Genomic DNA, 21,788 nt, shown 5'->3' with positions numbered 1-21,788 from the left:
CAAATTGATAACTTGCGACATTTGTTAGAAGTAGGTGAAAAGAACCAACATTAGAACCACAAAAATGACTAAGTAGCTCAAAATTTTGGTCTTGTGTGTGTGTGTGTGTACTATGTTACCTAGTCCAACCTATATGAAGTAGTCATTATAGTCTTTCTAATGTGATTCTCATACCTAAAATCTATTGAGAAACTAATATATATATTTTTCCTGTTGTTATATGTTAGGAATTGCACAACACGAACCTAAAAACTAGATAGATTCTTTGAGCATTGTATGAAATATGAGATTTATACTGATCAGTGAATGACAATGTGATGATCATGATAAGCTAGAGAGAATCGTTAAACATGTTCCAAAACCTGAGATTTATAGTGATCGTGAATGACAATTCAAGACCTTCAAGAAGTTGCATGAGTACAGTCATGCTGGAGTTGATCGTCGACGGAAAGATCGGTCCCAACATAGTCCCAGGATTGACAACTACCACATCCAAATGATTCTCATTTGCAAATTCCCAAGCTGCCTTAGCTTCTCGGCCATCGTCTTGGATGCCTGATACCATAGCTGAAGAGGGACAATGACCCAAACCATCACACAGAAGGTGATAACTACAGCACAGCATCCGCTTGAAGGCTTAGGGCTTGTGATGTGATCTTAAATTCTCACCTCTTTTTGCCGACAGTAATCAAGGCTAGTCCAACAGCTCTCGTCGTTGACCCGATCTGCTGGCCATCCAAGATTGGGGACGATGGAAGAGATCGACGATGTGACGACCACCCGGCGCACTCCGCTCTCTTTGGCCACGCGGAGAACGTTGAGAGTCCCCGTCACCGCTGGATCTATTAGTTCCCTCTGATCAGAAAGGAAACGAGGTTAGAATAGGGAGGAGAGATCTGGAAGGGAAAATACGGACCTGGGGATCCTGGATGCGAGTGATGATGTAAGGTGAGGTGAGGTGGAACACCCCGGAGACGCTGTTGATGGCTGTGAGGATGGAGTCCGGATCAAGGAGGTCGATCTGGAAGAGGCGAAGGCGATTGGAGGCTCCAGGTAGGGATCGTAGGTGCGCCGTCTCGGCCTCGTCTCCTGTAGAAGTTTAGGTAAAGAGAACGTGGAAGAGGAGGGGGAGGCGGAGAAGAGAGGAGGAGGAGAAGAGAGGGGGAGGTAGAGAAGAGAGGAGGAGGAGGAGGAGCGCCTCTGCCTCCGCCTCCACCCAGCAATCTGCACAAGCAGCAGCAACCACCCACGCTCCTGAGAAAGATCTTATAAGGAGAGAGGTTTAGGGTTTAGGTAGTCTAAGGGGGGAAAACAGGGCGCAAAAAAATTTTCAGAGAGAGGGAAGCAAATCACTGCTACAACAAAAACGACGAAGTGGGGAAAAACGGTGAAAGAATAAAGTCAAAGACAATAGTTTATTAAAACTGTTGTCTTTGACCCCTAAAAACGTGCTTAAAGACAACAATTTTAGAAAACTGTTGTAAAAGGTGTTGTTGATTTTACAAAAAGTCGCTCAACGATAACGGTTTTTACAAAATCGTTGTCTTTTATTTTTTTTCGAGCGCTCAAAGACAACGGTTTTGTCAAAAATCGTTGTCTTTTACCAAATTAACAACAGTTCCTTCTAAAACCGTTATCTTTATGGTGTTGTCTTTTAACAATTTTGTTGTAGTGTATAGTCTAAGAAATCACCATAGAAATCTAAGTACTAAATAAATAGGATGAATCATAACTATTTTAGAATTATCTACTATTCAAACTTAAGTAAATGAAAATAAGATCCTTAAGATCAGGCCAACCCTCAAGTTTATCTCATTACAATGCAATGATCACTTCATGCTACTAGAGATAGAGAAAAGAAATTCACCAAACATATAGCACTATCTCAAATAACAACATGAATCTAAATATAAATGTGCTAACAGTTTTTCCATTAAACAAGCCAATAGTAAGGTGAAGATTGATGTTCTCGATAAGCCTCAAAATAATTAAAAAGATAGTCAAAGTGACAATCAAAATAATCAAAGAAAAATTGCACTCAGAATAAGAAGTAGCATGAAAACAAGCAAAATGAAATTGAACTGCAAAGAAAATGACACTAAGTACAACACCCCCCCTCAGACTTAAAACTTTTCATCGTCCCAATGAAATTAATATGATGGAGGAGGTGGAAAAGGAGGACCTCGAGGAGGGAGAGGGTAAGGATAGGGAGGTAGATCTCCAGACCGAGTAATATGTGGTCTAGGAGGAAATGCATGCATTTCGGGAAGTTGGCTAAGAAGTTCATGATACTGAAAAAGAGTAGCCACTTGTTATCTAGTGATATCCATGGAATGCCTAAAGTCTTCCATGATCTCCTGCTCAATGTCGTAGTTTTGAACAAATTTAGCCACCTAGCCTTAAAAGTTTCCCATGAACTAAAAGTGATCACGAACCACTTGGAATTGGTCATCAGATAATTATTATTGGGTACTATGATTCTCATGAAGCAAATCCAAAGAGGCATGAAAATCAGATAAATCAAATCTGTAAGGACCCGTACCATAGGTAAAATAATGCCTAGTAGATTCTGGATGTTAGAACAGCTACGACTGTCCAAATGACGAGGGCTCAGTGTATGCCACAGGGGTGGGGGCAAACTCGGGAACTATGTCTGTGATAACCCAGTTGGCGGGGTTACAAACTGTGATATGCTCGAGGCAAAGTATAGGTAATGGAAAATCATCCTTCTCAGGAAAGGCAAAGTTGTTCTCATCCCGGCATATCATTCGAATGGTAAGACATGTATCGAGATCAATTTTATGATTGCCATGAACAATTTCTAGACCATCCAATTCACAATCTAAATTTATAGTTAGCTGGGTTATCAAACCACCAAAAATAATCCATCTTGAGGCTGCCTTCCTAGATTTCACAAGTGTTTGCAAAAGAAGAAATTGGTATCAAAATCGACTTTATGAAGCATAGCCCAAAAAGAATAAAGCTCTATTTTTCTAACTACTCTGTCACTTTCACCTCTACCAAAGATAGCCTTACTCATTACACGGTGGAGGTATCAGAAAATGGGATTTGCATGTTAGAAGCTTTAGATCTAGAAGGGTCATAAGGTTCACTCAAACCAGCAATTGAACTCCAAAAGCAATTGTTATCAAAACTTTAATCAAACTTGCGAGATCCCCCTGAAGGTAGGACAAAACTATTATCAAAGTCATTAGGTGTCCACTGAAACTCCTTATTCATCAATCTAAAACTGATGTTGCCAACATAATCCTCATCAATGGTGAAATGAATCTCTATGGAACTCAAAAATTCAAGAGCAAGGTGGGTATATGTTGGTTGATGTGAATATATCGTATCATTCTAATCAAAAGTACTAATCAACCAATCTACATCTTCCTTAATTCCTAAAACTTCCATGTTAGTAGGGTCTAAGTATCTAGTGTAAATAATTTTACGAGTAATGAGAGAATCATATATAGAATTTTGCTCATTATTTCAAAAATAATGTCATATTTGATCCTGTCTGAAATCTCGAGGTGGCGCGATAGCTCCGGTGAAGGTGGTTCCAATGAAGATGTGCTCTTGGAGACCTGAAAGAGCTCTTCAATGGTCCTATACACAGTGAGACGAGCCAACAAAGCGTTAGTGACCTAAGACCAGGTGGGGATCTCTAGCTAGGCCCTCCGACTCTCAAGTTAGTTCCTCTCTTGAAGGTGGAAGAAGAAGAAGAAGAAGAAGAAGAAGAAGAAGTAAAATAACGAAAGTACTTAGAAATAGAGTTTTGGATGCTAGAGTTTGCGTACCTTGCCAACGGAGAGGATCCCCCTTTTAATACTATCTCATATAACCTCCGTAGTCATGAGGTAGTCCCCGATTTGTTAGAGTTTGTTAGGAGATGAAGTCAACTTTAGACTGCTTACAATAATCCTTTAAGGAATCTTTTTTGTACCCCAAATGTACCTCTTTTGTCATTTATGACTCATATTCCTCATGAAGTATGCATAAGCACACGTCCCTATAACTGAAGAAACTTCTAGAGAATATTTTCCACCAAATTTGCCAAGCTATCATACTTATATGTTATCTTATGTTAACCATATTTCAACCGATCATTCAAGCCGTATATATATATTGAGAATACCTTTTGTTGAGCATGTCTCGATCGGTCATTTAAGCCAGTCATGTATATATCGAGAATACCTTCTGCTAAGCATGTTTCACACGGTTATTCAAGTTGTTCATGTATATATTAAGAATACCTTCTACTAAGCATGTTTCAGACAGTCATTCAAGCTGGTCATGTATATATTGAGAATACTTTCTGCTAAGCATGTTTTGACCAAGAATGTACTATAAGCTTTATAAGGCTGAGCGCCTTTATGCTCGATCAGGCTTTGCCCAGTCGTGCACATATACGTACACTGGTGCTCGCTCGGCCTTCATTCGACCGATAATATACTAAAAGCTATATATAAGGTTAAGTGCTTTTACGCTCAGTCGGGCTTTGCCCGGCTTAGCGCATATAAGTACACTAGTGCTCGCTTGGCCTTCACTCAGCCGGTAATATACTAAAAGCTATGTATAAGGCTAAGTACCTTTATACTCAGTCAGGCTTTGCTCGGTCAAGCGCATATACGTACACTAGTGCTTGTTTGACCTTCACTCGACCGGTAATATATTAAAAGCTATGTATAAGGCTAAGTACCTTTACGCTCGATCAGGCTTTGCCAGGCCGAGCACATATACGCACACTGGTGCTCGCTCGACCTTTATTCGACTGGTAATATACTAAAAGTTATATATAAGGCTACATGCCTTTATGCTTGGTCGGGCTTTGCCCGGTCGTGCTCGTATACGCACACTAGTACTCGCTCGGCCTTCACTCGGCTGATAATATACTTAAAGCTATACATATAAGACTAAATACTATTAAGCTCGGTCAGGCTTTGCTCGGCCGAGCATATATACGCACACTGGTACTCGCTCGACCTTCACTCGACTAGTAATATACTAAAAGTTATATATAAGGCTAAGTGCTTCTAATCTCGGTCAAGCGCCGCCTGACTGAGCACTTGCAGAAAATCTTTTATTCGATCAACCATTATCCTATTAATCATACATTTACCCAACTATGGTCTTCTTCTTTGTCTCTTGACCTTGACCTCCACGTCATATGACAGGCTGACCTATCATAACCCATATCAATATTCATTGTCATTACCTTTGTCACATGCAACCCATTTACCTTTTCCTTTAGAAGTAGCCTTCTCTTTTCCTTTACCTTTCTCTGGATCATTTTCTCTACTAGATCCTCCACTCCCACGTCAAATATTTTTCAAAAGATGAGAAATGATTAAAAGATAAGTGAGGTGAGAATGATTATTGAAGAAGGAAAGTGGGTGCTCTTGAAGAAGTTAGGAAAGATCTTGAGGTGGAGAAGAGGAGATGTTGAATAGAGAAGAGAAGATTTTGGATTCAGTTTCAGCTTTAGGTTTAGTTCCCTTTGAAGCACCTACAAGAAAGGTGATTCCTTTCTCGACCTTTGAGCTGTTAGTTTGTTCATACAACTCAAGTTCACAAAATAATTCATCTAATTTTAATTTGGAGAGGTTCCTCAAAACCTTATAGGCATCTATAATCGATACCTATAGTGTGTTTCGAGGAAAAGAGCTAAGAGCATACCTTATTATGTCCCAATTTTCGAGATGGTGTCTGATTAGGTGAAGATCATTAAGGATATCCTTGATTCAAGCATGGAGCTGATTTGTGGTCTCACTGTCCTGCATTTTAATGATAAATAATGAATTGAGGAGTAGGTCGCATTTCGTTACCTTTGAATCGAGAGTTCATTCATGTAACATGACGAGTGTGTCCCATAGTTCCTTTACGTTCTCATGTGCGCCGACTCGGTTGAGTTCTTTTTTTGTGATTCTACACTGGATCATGTTCAATGCTTTGGAGTTGATCTGAGTTTTCTTTTTATCTTCTGGACTCTATCTTTCTAGATCGATTGATACTTTTGTTGCTTCATTTATAGGTGCCTAGTACCCTCGTCGGATGGTGAACCATTGCTTGATGTCCATCTTCAAGTAATCTTATATCCTCTTCTTCCAGTATGGAAAGTTATTTCCATTGAAGAGAGGAGGATGAGTGCTGCTGAATCCCTTAACTTGGGTCATTTGATTGTTGAGAAAGGAAAGCTAGAAGGAGAGACCAAGACTTGGTCTTAGATTAGAAGTGCTTGAGAGAGAAAAGAAATTGATGACTCGAGTGGTGTTGCACCGATTTCGAGTAAAAACCGAACAAGAAATAGTTATTTGAAATGGTGAATTTTACCAACTCAAATAAATTATGAAAAATTGAAAATGTTTTAAAAAATAGTTCCACCGGCTTGATTGGTGGTTGCACTAATTCAGAGCAGAACCAGCTCTGATACCACTTGTTGGATGGAGACGCATGTGATAGGAGGGGGTGAATTACGTGGTTTTGAAAATCTTATCTTTTCCGTTTTAAAAACAAAAGTATGCAGCGAAAAAAATAGATAGAAATGAAAAAAAAACATGAACACAAGGATTTACTTGGTTCGGAGCTTTCAGTGACTCCTACTCCAAGACCCAGGTGTCACGGACCTATCAATGGATATACACTAAAAGCTCTTGCGAAATCGCCAGAAGATTAATCGAATACAAAGAGAGTCAAAGAAGTGTAACAGGCTACACTTCTCGTTTATACAAAGTAAGTACAGTAATTAACTTTTTACCAAACACTATTTATAGACGGTCGGCTCGAACTCAATGTTTGGCCAGATTCTCGACTGCGGTCAAGCATAGTAGAGTCGTAGTAGGGTAGCAGTAAGTTGGAGTAGTCAGAAAGCCGATCAAACGCGTAGAAGCTCGTATGGAAGTTGTTGAAGCCTTGGACGAAATATCCTTTTATTGATCAAGGAAGGTGCCTTCCATAGCCTTGAAGGCGCCTCCAATGTGAGGAATCTGATCCTGAACCACCCATTCCTTATCTGCAATGAAATCTAAATTTTATCCTGCGGAAGATGTCTTCCATGGCATTGAAGGCACCTTCCATGAACAGTGCGAAGGCGCCTTCCATACCATGGAAGGCACCTCAGGTACTATTCATCTGAGGTCTTTTGTGCTTATTTTGTTCTGTAAAAGGTGTTAGTCTAATAACCTACAAGACAATGTTAGCATAATAATAATAAGAAATAATAATTATATCATGTCTCCCTAAGACCAGGATCTAGTTAGGGTTTCAATTTAAGTTTCTAAAATGGACATAAATTAGACTAATGCCTACTGTCCCTTCGAATGGGGATGCATTCTCACTTAGTCACTCTCCTCCAGTGACTTACCTCTACTTATCAGGTGTAGAGTTATCTCCAAAATTACACATTCGGGCTTCGGGTGTAAAACCCGACAATTAAATAATAAGTGTTATCGGAGGAAAAATCTTATTGAATTTTTTAGAATTTTTATGGGATTTAAATGGAGGTCATATGACATATTTGAGGGGATGAATCGATTAAGCTTAGAGAAAGTCTATTTAGAATAACCATTTAGGTGAGAGTTGATTGAGGAGTTAATTTAGGATTTAATTAATAAAAACCTAAATATATATACTTAGCCTATTCTTTCCTCCTCTCACCGCCGCACACCACCATTTCCTCTCTCAATCAATTCACTTCATTGTTGGTTCTCCCCTCACCCCTTGTCGCCGCCACTGGATCATCGATGTTGGTTGCCCTAGCACTGATGGTTAGAGTACCATCTCGAAGGTCGACCGCTAACTTAAGGGTTCGCCCTTCTCTCCCTCACGATTTCTCTTCTCTCGATCTATCACCTGTGCCTTAACACTATCGCCCTATCACGTCAGCACCACCCGGGCAATGTTGCCTGATGTCACCTCATCTTGTGTCCGACCACCACCACATCTCTCCTTCGCTCGCTGCTATGAATGTTCTACCGTCAGGTACAGCCGTCGCCGAAAGGGGGAAATCGACTCGAGGAGTTCCTCGATGGATTATCACCCGACCTACCTCCATATGTCTGTTGTTGGTCCACTTCGAGCTAGCGCCCTTCAGGTACAAATAGGGACACACTGTGGTGCCCTAGATCAACTTGCCATAGTTTTCCTTAATCCCTTTCATTGGTGACAACCGGAATGCTCTATCTCCTCACTATGTGTGATTAATCTCTTCCCTTATGCCAGATCTTTGCTCTGTACAGATTTGAGGTGTTTTAGGTTGGAGGATAGCAACACCATTTTGCTCCAACCACCAATTTATAAAGGCAAGCATCCACAATAGTGAATTAACAGTGGGAGCAATCAGTGTTGGGGTATGTATGCTTGTGTATAAACTTTTATTATAGTTGATTGAGTAAAATAATGGTTGATTATGGAATGGGGATGATTGGAATCAGTTAATTTTAGACAACTTTGTAAATCCACTTACATGATTGATTGAAGCATTAGTTTGATGATGTTATTGAAATCAAATTGTTAAAAAAGTTGATTAACCTTTAGGAAGTAGATGGATTGGGTGAAGTCAATTAGGATTTCCTTATTTGGTTTTGGTTTTGGATTTGGGTAGCTAATTAATATATAAAGGGATTAGGTTGTAATCGTATGATTTGTTACAGGACTCTGATATGAGACAACTGTTCCGAAGTAGACACAATCCAGCATAATCTATAGTTAAAGGCGAGTACTTTTTACTTTAGTTTTTTAGTACTCTGACCTTAGTGCATGAGCTTTATATTTAGATAAATGTTGTATTTATCTTGACTATACTCATATTTTTCCTATGCTTGATACTTATCCACTTGATCTTTAAGCTGATCTATTCCATATCTATACAGTCTCTTGTTGTTATCTATGATACTTAGCAGATATTAGACACTATGCTTATTTGCTTTGATTACTATTTATTCACATACCTTATTGAGCACGCTGGCTTACTGTAGCATGCCTTATTTTTGTTTATATATATATGATGATTGTTGCATCTTGCGCATCATATCATTGCATGTATACTAACGACTACTATCTCCCTTGTGGTGTGAGAGAGTTGTTAGTTAGGGCCTCACACTCGGTCACTCATGGATAGTGGTAGTTGGAGTGTGCCACTTGTCCTGTAGTGCTCCCACTCGGTCACTCATGGGTAGTGGCGGCTGGAGATGTGAGCAGCAAGGACCCCCATTGCTACGTAGCTAGTTACCTACTATGCACCTGTCTACTTGGTCACTCAAGAGTAGTGGCGGTTAGAGTGTTATACAGTTATCATTGATCCGACCTCTCGACCATACAGGGGTCATGATGCAGAGAGGTGGGTGGGGTGACCATCCATGCATACACTTTTATTATTATGTTTGCTTATGTTGTTGTTCTTATTGTATCCATATGGTTGTGATATACTTACATATGTTAAGTTATATATCTGATGCATGTGCTTCGATATTGGCATGCTTATCGATAGTATGTATATATACCTCACATGTTATTCTTGTAGTTATGAGCAGTATTATCAAATCCTCACTACACCTGACTTACTATTACTTGTTTAGTATTGGATTCAGGTATCGATATTCATTATGATATCTCTGTAGTTCATGATACTTTTACCTATGAGACTGTATACCTTTGTATCTCTAGTTCTTTACTATACTCATGCACTATCTGTCTATTACCTAATGAGTCCAAGCGCTCACTACCCCTTGAACTAGTTTTTCTTTTGCCAGGAAACAGGTAGATGATACATGGACACCTAGAAGATCCTGACTGTCGATCCCACATCACATCCTATGACAGTGTTTTAGTTTTGTTTACTGCTTTGTTTGCACTTTGAATTTTGTGAATTTGGTATTGTAATAACTTGACGGGGACTTGGAGTTTAGCTTTGTGATTTCTTGTATTTGGTTTGATATTGTGGGGTCAAACCGAGCCGGTCACACTTAGTTGTTTTATGGTTTTGAGATCAATAATTTGGTGACTTCCGTTGTATTTTGTTACAGCAGTGTAGACTGCTTATTATATAACTACGCGATTATGTTCTTTCTGTTCCAGCCGTGTGGAATGTGTATATCACTATGTGATTGTGTATGTTCCAGCCGTGTAGGCTGTTATTATTAGCTTGTGAGTAGCCTTGTGGTAATGTATACTAGTTTCATTTGTCATTGCTACAGGGGAGGTGTTGTTCGATTTTTGTTGGATAACCTTACCCTCGGGGCGTGACAATTTATTGGTATCAGAGCTATATGTTTACGAGGCCTATTTTCTCATATTTTTGGATTCTCGTGTTTTATTTTCTCGATGTGACTTTTTGACTTTTGGGACCAAGCAGCGACAAGGTATCTCCAAGCTATAGGATGTATGTTTATATACTATTATCATACACTTCTATTGGAACTTGTCTAGTTATTTGTAGTATATATGCCATGTGTTGGGTCAGCTACTATTTAGGTCATCAGTCCCTACTAAAGATTAGGGATTTCAGTCTCATGAGATTTCTTCTACCATACCACCAGTACTACTAGTTTCTGCTATTACTAATTGGGTAGTGGATAGTATCTGCTAAATATCATCTTGGCTCGATTAGTAGAGTATTGATTTACTCGTGTTGATTCGGTTAGTAGAGGATTGATTCATTTTTATTGGTTTGGTCAGTAGAGGACTGATTCATTCTTGTTGGTTTAGTTAGTAGAGGACTGATTTTCTCTTATTAGTTCGATCAGTAGGGGACTGACCTACTCTATTTCATGAAGATACCAATTTTTGGGTTACTTATGTTTAGTTAGATGACTTGGAAGACACATTCGAGTACATGACTTGTACATACGTAGAATAGATTGAATTAGCTGCATACCATTGTTGGCTTGACTAGTTTGTAGAGGATCGATGTATCCTATTCCATGAGGACTTTGATCATTGACTGTATATACCTTGTTGGATAATTTAGAAGGTATATTCAGATATATGACCCCATTGATGTGCAAAAGTGTAGAGCTAGCTGCTTAACACTTACGAGATACAATTGTTTCATAGGTATATAACTTGGAGAATACATTCAGATACATAACTTGTACTACTACGGAACAAATGATGTTAGCTGTATATCCTTTACGTGACCAAGCACCACGTGAAGGAGGAAGCAGAAGATGGTTTTGAGAATAAGGCGATGGTCAGTCGACTCGCCTAATGTTGTTCCATTAGAGATCTTGACTCATGAACCGATTGTATATGATTAAATATCCTCGATGATATCTAGAGTTATACAACCCGCAATTATGCGAAGAACATAGTGAAAGTTGGTTAACACCTATGAAATTCAATTGTTATAGATGATGATCTTTTAGGAGCAGTGGGTTGATTGACAATTAGTTTGATCAGCTATCTAGTGACGGTGCTCGTCTGCCCTTGTGTTCATGGCTTGTCACTAGAGGTTACTGAACCTCAGGTGGAGCTATCATAGTATGATATATTACAAGGCAATGGTTAGTTGACTCAACTATCATTTTCTCTATAAGTAGTTCAAGACCTTAACAACATGACTATTTACCCAAGGTCTTGAAATCTATATTTCATATCAGAGGGTGTTCAACATATTGTCGATAGTTATCGGAGGACATTTTATGGGTATGATTATGAGATTTATATTGATATTCTCTGATGGGTAGACTCTTAGTCAGGAGATTGAGTGACCCTTTGAATTTTAGATTATCATTCCTTTACTGTGGATATTTTAGTATTTGAAATAATGAGATTTGGCATACTCTTTGGATATTTTTGGATAGGATTAGTAGAGTTTTTATACTTATATCTTATGGATTGATCGTATCTCTACCATTTGGAGAGTTGTAAATTATTGATCAAGAAGTCAAGGGATATCTCTTGGACTTTAGTACTCATACATCTTAGGTAGGATGGTGATATATTTTTACATCTTAATAGTATACCATGATGAGAATTGGTCACTGGAAAATTATCAGGTTTGATTGATGTTGAGGATGGTTTGAGATTGATGATTTTGTGAGATTAGATGTTGTGATGTGTTATTTTCTGAGGATTTATTAGTAGATATTTGACTTGATGATCTATCATTTGATATTTATTATGTGTAGTGACATGGAGAGTAGCAGGTCTATGATATTATGAATTTGGTGATTTATGGTCAGTGATCATATTACAGACTTGTTGTTAGTGATCGTACAGTTGAGTGTGCCTAATGTACGGACATTATAAGTCCTTGGTTTTACTATTTAGGCTTACAGCGCCTTAGATATTTCATGGACTCAATAAATTTGATATTCCTAGGGACTTTGGATCAATTGTAATTGTCTTCATTGACAATATTGTGATATATTCCTGGTCTGAGGTGGATCACGAACAATATCCTTGCATATTTTTGGAGATGCTTCGACGAGAACATCTCTATGCAAGGTTTAGTAAATACGCATATTAAGCTATCTTCTATAGGGTTTCTGGGGACACATTATCTTTAGCAAGGGCATATTAGTGGATCCATAGAAGATAGTGGTTGTTACCAGTTGGGAGTAGCCAAAGTCTATACAGGAGACTCGCAACTTCCTCAGTCTGGCTGGAGATTACCAGAGATAGGTTAAGGGTTTCTCTAGTGTTATGCCATTAACTGTACTACCCAAGAAGGGTAGGGAACTTACTTGGATAGAGGCTTATGAGACCAGTTTTAGGAGCTAAAATGAAAAGCTGATAACTGCACCTGTTTGAGTTTTACCTTCTTGTGTAGACAGATTTATACTCTACACAGATGTATCATACCAGGGGTTAGGTACAATTTTGTAGCAGCATGGTGGAGTAGCTCCATATTCTTCTCGATAGTTGAAAGATTATGAGAAGAATTATTTGACTCATAATTTGGGAGATAGTAGCTATCATTTTCACGATGAAAGGGGAGACATCATGTATCCGAGATTCATTATCTCCGTGGGAGATTGTGTTTCCTGAGTCTCATCCTGTCCAGGAGGAGTTACTCCATGAATCATATCGATCGAGATTTGCAATATATTCGGATGGTACCCGATGTATAAAAACTTGAAATGTTCCTATTGGTGGAATGACATGAGGAAAGACATCGCAAATTTTGTAGCTTGATATCTAGTATGTCAACAAGTGGAGGTTGAACATTGGATATTAGCATGATTGTTTCAATAGATTTGGATACTGGAATAGGAATGAAAGCATGTTTGATGGATTTTATTATGTGATTATGTAGGACATGGAAAAAAAATGATATGATTTGGGTAATCATTGATTAGTTGACTAATTTACTCCCTTTCTATCAATCAGTATGATGGATTCTTTGGATCAATTAGCAGACTTATACTATAGAGAGATTACCATACCTCATGGTATATCTCTGAGTTTCATATTGGATAGAGATCTACGATTCACATCGTGGTTCTGGTAGAGTTTGTAGCAAACCATGAGCATTGAGCTCTATTTTAATATAGTTTTCCATCGTTAGATAGATGGGCAGTCTAAGCACACCATACGGACATTAGAGGATCTGCTATTAGTGTGTGATATGAATTTTAGAGACAGTTTTGCAAACCATTTGTGTTTGGTAGATTTAACTCACAGGTGGCTAGGTAGCAGTGTGGGAGTAGCAGAAGTAAGGTGAGCTTATAACCCACAGAATCATCCCTTACAATTAGAGATTTAATCATGATATTAGGATGGACTAATATATGGGTATGCTGATTAGTTGTTACCCTTATATAAGGATCCCTGGGTTAGAGCAGTAAATTTGGGGACCAAATTTTTATTAGTGGGGGGAAATGTAAAATCCAGCAATTAAATAATAAGTGTTATTGGAGGAATAACCTTATTGGATTTTTTTTTTTTTTTACGATTTAAATGGAGGTCGTATGACACATTTGAGTGGATGAATCGATTAGGTTTAGAGAAAGCCTGTTTGGAATAACCATTTAGGTGGGAGTTGATTGAAGAGTTAACTTAGGGTTTAATTAATAAAAACCTAAGTATATATACTTAGCAGATTCTTTCCTTCTTTCCTCCTCTCACCACCGCACACCACCATTTCCTCTCTCACTCGATTCACTCTATCGTTGCCTCTCCCATTGCCCCTTGCCATCGCCACTAGATCACGGATGCTCGCTACCCTAGCACCGATGGTCGGAGTACCATCTCGAAGGTCGGCCGCCAACTTGAGGGTTCGCCCTTCTCTCCCTCACGATTTCCCTTCTCTCGATCTATCACCTATGCCTTAACACTGTCGCCCTATCACATCAGCACCACCCGATCGATGTTGCCTGATGTCACCTCATCTTGTGTCTAACCACCACCACATCTCCCCTTCAATAGCTGCTGTGAATGTTCTACCATCGGGTACAGCCGTCGCCAGAAGGGGGAAATTGACTCGAGGAGTTCTTCGATGGATTGTCACTCGACCTACCTCCATACCTCTGTTGTCAGTCCACTTCGAGTTGGCTTCCCTCAGGTATAAACAGGGACACACTGTGGTGCCCTAGATCAACTTGCTACAGTTTTCCTTCATCCCTTTCATTGGTGACAAGCAGAATGCTCTATCTTCTCACTATATGCGATTAATCTCTTCCCTTATGCCAGATCTTTATTCTATACAAATTTGAGGTGTTTTAGGTTGGAGGACAATAACACCATTTTGCTCCGTGACCACCAATTTATAAATACAAGTGTCCACAATAGTGAATTGACAGCGGGAGCAATTAGTGTTGGGGTATGTATGCTTGTGTATAAACTTTTATTAGAGTTGATTGAGTAAAATAATGGTTGATTGTGGAATGGGGATGATTTGAATCAGTTAATTTTGGACAACTTTGTAAATCCACTTACATGATTGATTGAAGCATTAGTTTGATGATGTTATTGAAATCAGATTGTTAAAAAGGTTGATTAACATTTAGGAAGTGGATGGATTAGGTGAAGTCAATTAGGATTTCCTGATTTGGTTTTGGATTTGGGTAGCTAATTGATGTATGAAGGGATTAGGTTGTAATCGTATGATTTATTGCAGGACTCTGATACGAGACAAGTGTTCCAAAGTGGAGATAGTTCAGCACGATCTATAGTTAAAATTCAGCACGATCTACAGTTAAAGGCGAGTACTTCTTACTTTGATTCTTCAGTACTTTGACCTTAGTGCATAAGCTTTATATTCAGATAAATGTTGTATTTATCTTGCCTTGACTCATATTTTTCCTGTGCTTGATACTTACCCACTTGATCTTTGAGCTGATCGGTTCCATATCCATATAGTCTCTTGTTGCCATCTATGATACTTAGTAGATATTAGATACTATGCTTATTTACCTTGATTGCTGTTTATTCACATACCTTATTGAGCACGCTGGCTTACTGTAGCATGCTTTATTTCTGTTTATATATATATGGTGGTTGTTGCATCTTGCGCATCATATCATTGCATGTATACTGACGACCATTGTCTCCCTTGTAATATGAGAGAGTCGTCAGTTAGGGCCACACACTTGGCCACTCATGGATAATGATAGCTGGAGTGTGTTGCTTGTCCTGTAGTGATCCCACTCGGTCACTCATGGGTAGTGAGGCTGGAGATACGAGCAGCAAGGACCCCCATTGCTATATAGCTAGTTAGCTACTATGCGCTTGTCCACTTGGTCACTCGAGAGTAATGACGACTGGAGTGATGTACATTTTTCATTGATTCGTCCTCTCGACCTTACAGAGGTCGTGGTGTAGAGAGGTGTGCGGGGTGGCCACCTGTGCATACACTTTTATTATTCTGTTTGCTTATGCTGTTGTTCTTATTGTATCCATATGGCTGTGATATGCTTACATATGTTGAGTTATATACCTGATGCATGTGCTTCAACATTGGCATTCTTATCAGTAGTATGCATATACCTCATATGTTACCCTTGAAGTTATGAGCAGTATTATCATATTCTCACTACACCTGACTTACTATTACTTGCTTAGTATACGGATTCAGGTATGGATATTCATTATGATATCTCTGTAGTTCATGATATTTTTCCCTATGAAACTGTATACCTTTGCATCTCTAGTTCTTTACTATACCCATGCACTATTTGTCTATTGCCCACTGAGTCCCAGCACTCGCCACCCTATGTACTGATTTTTCTTTTGCTAGGAAATAGGTAGATGATACATGCACACTAGGAGGATCCTAACTGTCAGTCCCACGTCACATCCGAGGATGGTGTTTTAGTTTTGTTTACTTCTTATTTTGCACTTTGAATTTTGTGAATTTGGTATTGTAATAACTCGACGAGGACTTGGAGATCAGCTTTGTGGTTTCTTGTATTTGGTTTGATGTTGTGGTGTCAAGCCGAGCCGGCTCACACTTAGTTGTTTTATGGTTTCACTACAAGAAAAACCCTCATAGACATCAGTGGAACAACAACGGTTTTAAGCAAAAACCGATGTCTTTGAGTATTTTACACCGATTTTTCTAAAAACTGGTGTCTATGAGCGCAGATTTTCGCTCATAGACATCGGTTTTTTAGCTGGTGTCTATGAGCGCCTTTTTTTTTGTTAATAGACACCGATTTTAACAGCGGTTTTTAAAACCCGATGTTAATGAACAAAAAAAAATAATTTAATTTTTTCACCGGCCAAAATTTACAACACTTCACAAAATTCCCTCCAAACCTAAACCAATATCGTGCCCCTTCTCTCAGCCTAAACCTAAACCTCAGCCTCATCTCCCTCTTCCCCTTCCGCCGCCTCACCCTCGGAGATCTCGCCGTCGCCGTCCCCTTCGTCTGCAAGTCCTGGTACCGCGCCTCCCTCGACCCTAGCTGCTGGCGTCGCCTCAACTTCCGCTCCCTCGATTTCACGCCCTGGAGCCCTTTCTCCTGCACCTTTGCGCTCCGCTACTGCCTCCACTCCCCCCTCTCCTTCTCCGCCTTCCTCCGTTTCGCCCTCCACTGCTCCCGCGGCGTCGTCGACCAACTCGCCTTCCCCCTTTCCTCTGCCGTCTCCATCCACGACCTCGCCTATGCCTCTGTCAAGTGAGTCTATGCCTCCTTCTAGTTTCGTCGCCCTCATCGCTCACTACCTGTTCGACGAATTTGCTCATCGATTATTAGCGCAGATGCCTGAGATTGAAGGCGCTGGCTTTGCCGGACAACCTGATGCTGGAGGACGACCTTCGAATCCCGAAGCTGGTGCGGCGGTGGAAGGATCTGGAGCATCTGGAGATGGAGATAGTTGGCATCTTCGCCCCGCCCATCCTCTCTTCCTCGCGCTCCTGCAATCTGTCCTTTGCTATCCCCATCTCCCTCCCCAAACCTTTGTCTTTCGCCACCTCTTCCCTCCCGCGCCTTCACTCACCTCCCTCGCGAAACCCGGGGCCTTTCCATGCCCAAGTTAGTGTCTCCGCTGCTCAGAAGACGAAAGATAGGTTGCCAGCCAACCTCATTGTGACGGAGACCAAAGGGCCTCACTCCACTGTCTGTACCTTTCCTTTTTCTACCTTCTAAATCGTTTTTACTTCTAATTGATCTGATAGTCAAGTGGAAGTGGTAGTCTTGCTTCAAGGCTATAATTTTCTTACTTTCTACCTATCTTCTTGTATAATTTGGAAATATGTTTGTTTGTTCATCTGGCAATTGAAATGAAGAGGCAATCTTGCTTCAAGGCTATAGCTTTCTTGCTATCTCTCTTCCCCTTGCCTGAGTGCATTCAATCGATTATTAGTCCTACAAGTTCACGAGAATCAATTTGTCCAGGAAGTATGGTTATGTCAATTCCCTGATAGCTCATCTTATTTGCAGATTAGGTTAAGCGTAGAAGTTCCTCCAGCAATAAGCCAAGAATGTTACGGAGAAGTCTTAGATGAATTTTCTAAGAAGGCAAAGGTATTATTTTCAGTATGCAGTCATTTAAGGGGTCTATTACTGTTACAGGATGAATAGGAATTCATCTGTAGGATAATTTTGTACTTAAATTATTTTCCATTTTCTGTTTTGATCATTATCACTCTATAGTAATCAGAAAAATTTGAATATGCTACCTAACTTTTACTAAGCCCTCTGGGCTCTGACATATACTAATCTATATTTCTTCTTTCTTTCTTTGGAATGTCAAGGAATTCAATATTGTTCTCCCCTTTTATCTTTTCATCCGATCCAAGTTTGTTGATAGTTATGTTTTCCAGTACCTGTTATTTACTTATTTCCACTTAAAGCATGATTGGAATTGCTTGTACTGGGGTTTAGTCATTTCTATGCTGAACTAAAGTTGAGGGAAGACCATGCTAAGTAAAAATGGCCTTTTAAATGTCACTGGAAGCTTCTTCTCTTTTTCTACCTTCTGTCTCTAGTACTAGATTCTAATTCCTTTATCTACCTTTTCTTCTTGAATACTCATTATTGAAGTAGTATGTTGTGATGCCATGCAATTCCTGATAAAAAACCTTATTCATACAGGTTCCTGGCTTTCGGCAGGGAAAGAAAGTTCCAGAAAATATTCTTCTAAACTACATTGGTAGACAGAACATTCAACAAGCTGTAGTTGAGGCAACTTTGAAAAAAACTCTTCCACATGCTATGTCTTCCGTACGTGAACATAACATTAGCTTGCCAACTTGTAGTAGAAGGCAGTCATTTATCCATCCAATATTATGACAAATTTATGTTGAAATAATGGGTAGAGATTGTTGTCATACTTTTTTATTAATCCACTAGCATAAATCTTTTAATTGGTAGAAAATTACCTTCAATGTCATTATTGTTTTAAGTGCCAATCCCTAGAAGTGGCAATGGGCATGGGCTGAGCGAGATGTGGCCAGCCCGCATTCCATGCCTAATATCACGTCGGCTTAGAAATGAATGGGCCGGGTTAGGTTAATCTAGTCTTGAGTTGGCGCGACAAGTAGGTTTGGAAAGTTTAGCGTGCATGACATGCAAGACTAAAGCTAGTATGGTGCACTTTTACACCTTACAACAACAACCAAACCTTATCCCTAGGTGTGGTCGACTATATGGATCATTTTACGCTAGCTCTATCTCCTACTATATATGGATCGTTTAATTGGTTTTGAAGGACATCTATTGCAAATGCTCTTTTCGTGAAAACCTCTTCTTCTTTTTTCCTGAAACTTGTCTCTTCTTCTCGCTTCAAATCTTTATGGTTCTTGATGGTTTCTTGAGATTATCCTGTAGTTTTGCCTTTCTTTCTTTAATTTCAATGACAAAGAGAATAGCCAGTCTGATGACTTGGTATCGTTCTTAGCATCTTTAGAATTGTGACATCGCTGCGTTTCCTCTATAAAGAAATGTCGTTTTGTTTTGTGTAGGATATTCTCGGACGTTGCTGGGGATGTAACTATTTATGTGGATGGCCAATCGTTCCTATTGCACAAGGTATACATTCTTAAACTGGCTCTGCAGACATATCTTGATATTGTTTTTCATAACTTCCTTTTCAATTTTTGCATATTGTTGTCCAAGTTCCCTCTGGTTTCACGAAGTGGAAAAATCTGGAAAATGGTAGTTGAATCCAGGGAGCCAGACCTTTCCAGATTAGAGCTTCATGAGGAGATATGACTTGCGTGTGTGAACAATTTTTATCTTCTTTGAATTTTTATATATGACTTGCGTGTCTAGCAGGGCTGGATAGAAGATATAATGTGTGAACAATTTGAATACCACTGCTTTATATGTTAATAAATTTGAAGAAATATAACCACGGCTGGCTATACATAGTATAATCTCATCATGGTCTAAGGCCTTCATCAAAAAATGGTTCAGCATCAAAATCAAAGGTCAGGAGAGCCATGTCGATGAGATTGATAGCAAAGGTATGCCTGGTTTCTTCTTCTTGTTCAATTCCAGAAACCCTAGTCGACGAGAATAAAGTGCACTTGTTTGCCTGCTTTTCTCCCTAGTCGTCTTCATCTTGTCGACAAGATGATTTATTTGTCTGTTTGCTGGAGAAAATGATACAACAGTTAGAGGAGTCTGATGTAGCTTGTTGGCACTTGTTTGCCTGCTTTTCTCTCATCTTTTTTCTATTCCTAGCTTTCAAAGCATTTGTCTATCTTAGACTTGTTTGTTTGACAGAATCAATATGATTTTCTTCCTTTATAAAGAACCAAGGACAATAAAAATTGTCACAAACAATTTGGTGAGGAGATCATGGCCTCTGTGAAAGCATGTGCTCCATACTTCTATATGATTGTGTCCCAGTTCACGTATGCTGGATCCAGCATCCTCGGCAAGCTTGCATTAGGACAAGGACTAAGTGCACTTGTCTTCGTAGTGTACAGGCACCTTATTGCCATGCTCATCTTGGCTCCTCTTGCTTATGTGCTCGAAAGGTTCAAGGAGCATGTCTCATTAGAATTGTTGAGAATAAGATATATGACTACAAATTGAATGTTTTTAAACTCATCTCATGGTTGTAGGAATCGAAGACCCAGCTTCTCATTTGGTGTCATGCTAAAAATATTCATTCTTGCTATGTTGGGTATAACAATTCAGCAAAATGTATACTACGTTGGACTCCATCTCATTTCTCCAACTGTTGCCAGTGCCTTGGGCAATGTCATTCCTGCTTTTACTTTCTTATTGGCAATTGTACTGAGGTTGATTCAGATATTAATTCCAAGTAATTTTACAGTGAATTTAGTTCATTCAAATATCATTCTATATTTGGTCTTTTTTTGCTCAGGATGGAAATGCTCAACTTGAAGACTGTAAGAGGGAGGGCCAAGCTTGCAGGGGCCATCTTCTGCATCACTGGTTCCCTGATCTTCACATTTTGGAAAGGTCATTTTGTTGGGGGCCTTTGTTACTTCACCTATGATCCAACTTCATTTCGAAAGTCCTGAGAAAGGCGATGCCTGGCTTAAAGGCTCTGCTCTTATGCTATTCGGCTATTTTGCATGCAGTGTATCACTTGTTCTTCAGGTATTGCGTCAATGGTGTCCCTTGTGTTGTCACATGTATCGCTTTTGATGTAAAAAGAATGTTTGGGTATTTTATGGATATTGTTGTAAGAAGATTATTTATATAATTTGTGAATATTTGTGTATTTTATAGATATTATTGAATGAAGAATATTTGTACAATTTGTGAATATTTGTGTATTTTTTTTTTGTTATTGTCGGTTTTAAAATCAAATCTGTGCTGTTAAAATATATACATATTACATCGGTTTTCCACCGATGTAAAACCGATGTTATAAAGTAATATTACATCGGTTTTACACCGTTGATGAAACAGTGTCGTTAAGTGATACTACACCGGTTAATAACCGATTCGAAGACCGGTGTCGTTATGTGATACTACACCGGTTTTAACCCGATGTCTAAAATGGCAGACTTTTAACATCGACTTCATAGACATCGGTCGAAAATCAAATAGACACCGGTGGAAAACCGATGTCTATGAGCAATTTTGTTGTAGTGTTTTGCGATCGATATTTTGGTGACTTTCGTTGTTTTTTGTTACAACCGTGTAGGCTTCTTATTATATAACTGTATGGTTATGTTCTTTCTGTTCTAGTCGTGTGGGCTGTGTATATCACTGTGTGGTTGTCTATGTTCTAGCCATATGGGTTGTTGTTATTAGCTTGTGAGTAGCCTTGTGGCAATGTATACTAGTCTCATTTGTCACTGCTACAGGGGAGGTGCTGCCCAATTTTCGTTGAATAACCTTACCCTTGGGGTGTGACATCGAGAATCAAACATTCCAACTTACTGGATTCGCACATCTGGTCTTCTCCAA

General features: G+C 39.3%; 1 protein-coding gene and 1 pseudogene across 1 annotated transcript; one reads left to right on the top strand and one right to left on the bottom strand.

Moving 5' to 3' along the window:
• Positions 1-331: 331 nt before the first annotated feature.
• On the bottom strand, positions 332-17,103 carry LOC122054835 (annotated as a pseudogene).
• A 3,092-nt stretch (positions 17,104-20,195) lies between these two features.
• Positions 20,196-20,890, top strand: LOC122054834 (WAT1-related protein At5g07050-like). Its single transcript, XM_042616263.1, has 3 exons — positions 20,196-20,377; positions 20,465-20,644; positions 20,731-20,890. The coding sequence occupies exons 1-3, from the start codon at positions 20,196-20,198 to the stop codon at positions 20,888-20,890; spliced, it is 522 nt and encodes a 173-aa protein (XP_042472197.1).
• The last annotated feature ends 898 nt before the right edge of the window (positions 20,891-21,788 follow it).

Source organism: Zingiber officinale, chromosome 3B (genome assembly GCF_018446385.1).
Source record: "Zingiber officinale cultivar Zhangliang chromosome 3B, Zo_v1.1, whole genome shotgun sequence".
NCBI classification, from domain to species: Eukaryota; Viridiplantae; Streptophyta; class Magnoliopsida; order Zingiberales; family Zingiberaceae; genus Zingiber; species Zingiber officinale.
This window is presented reverse-complemented; position numbering and strand designations above follow the sequence as displayed.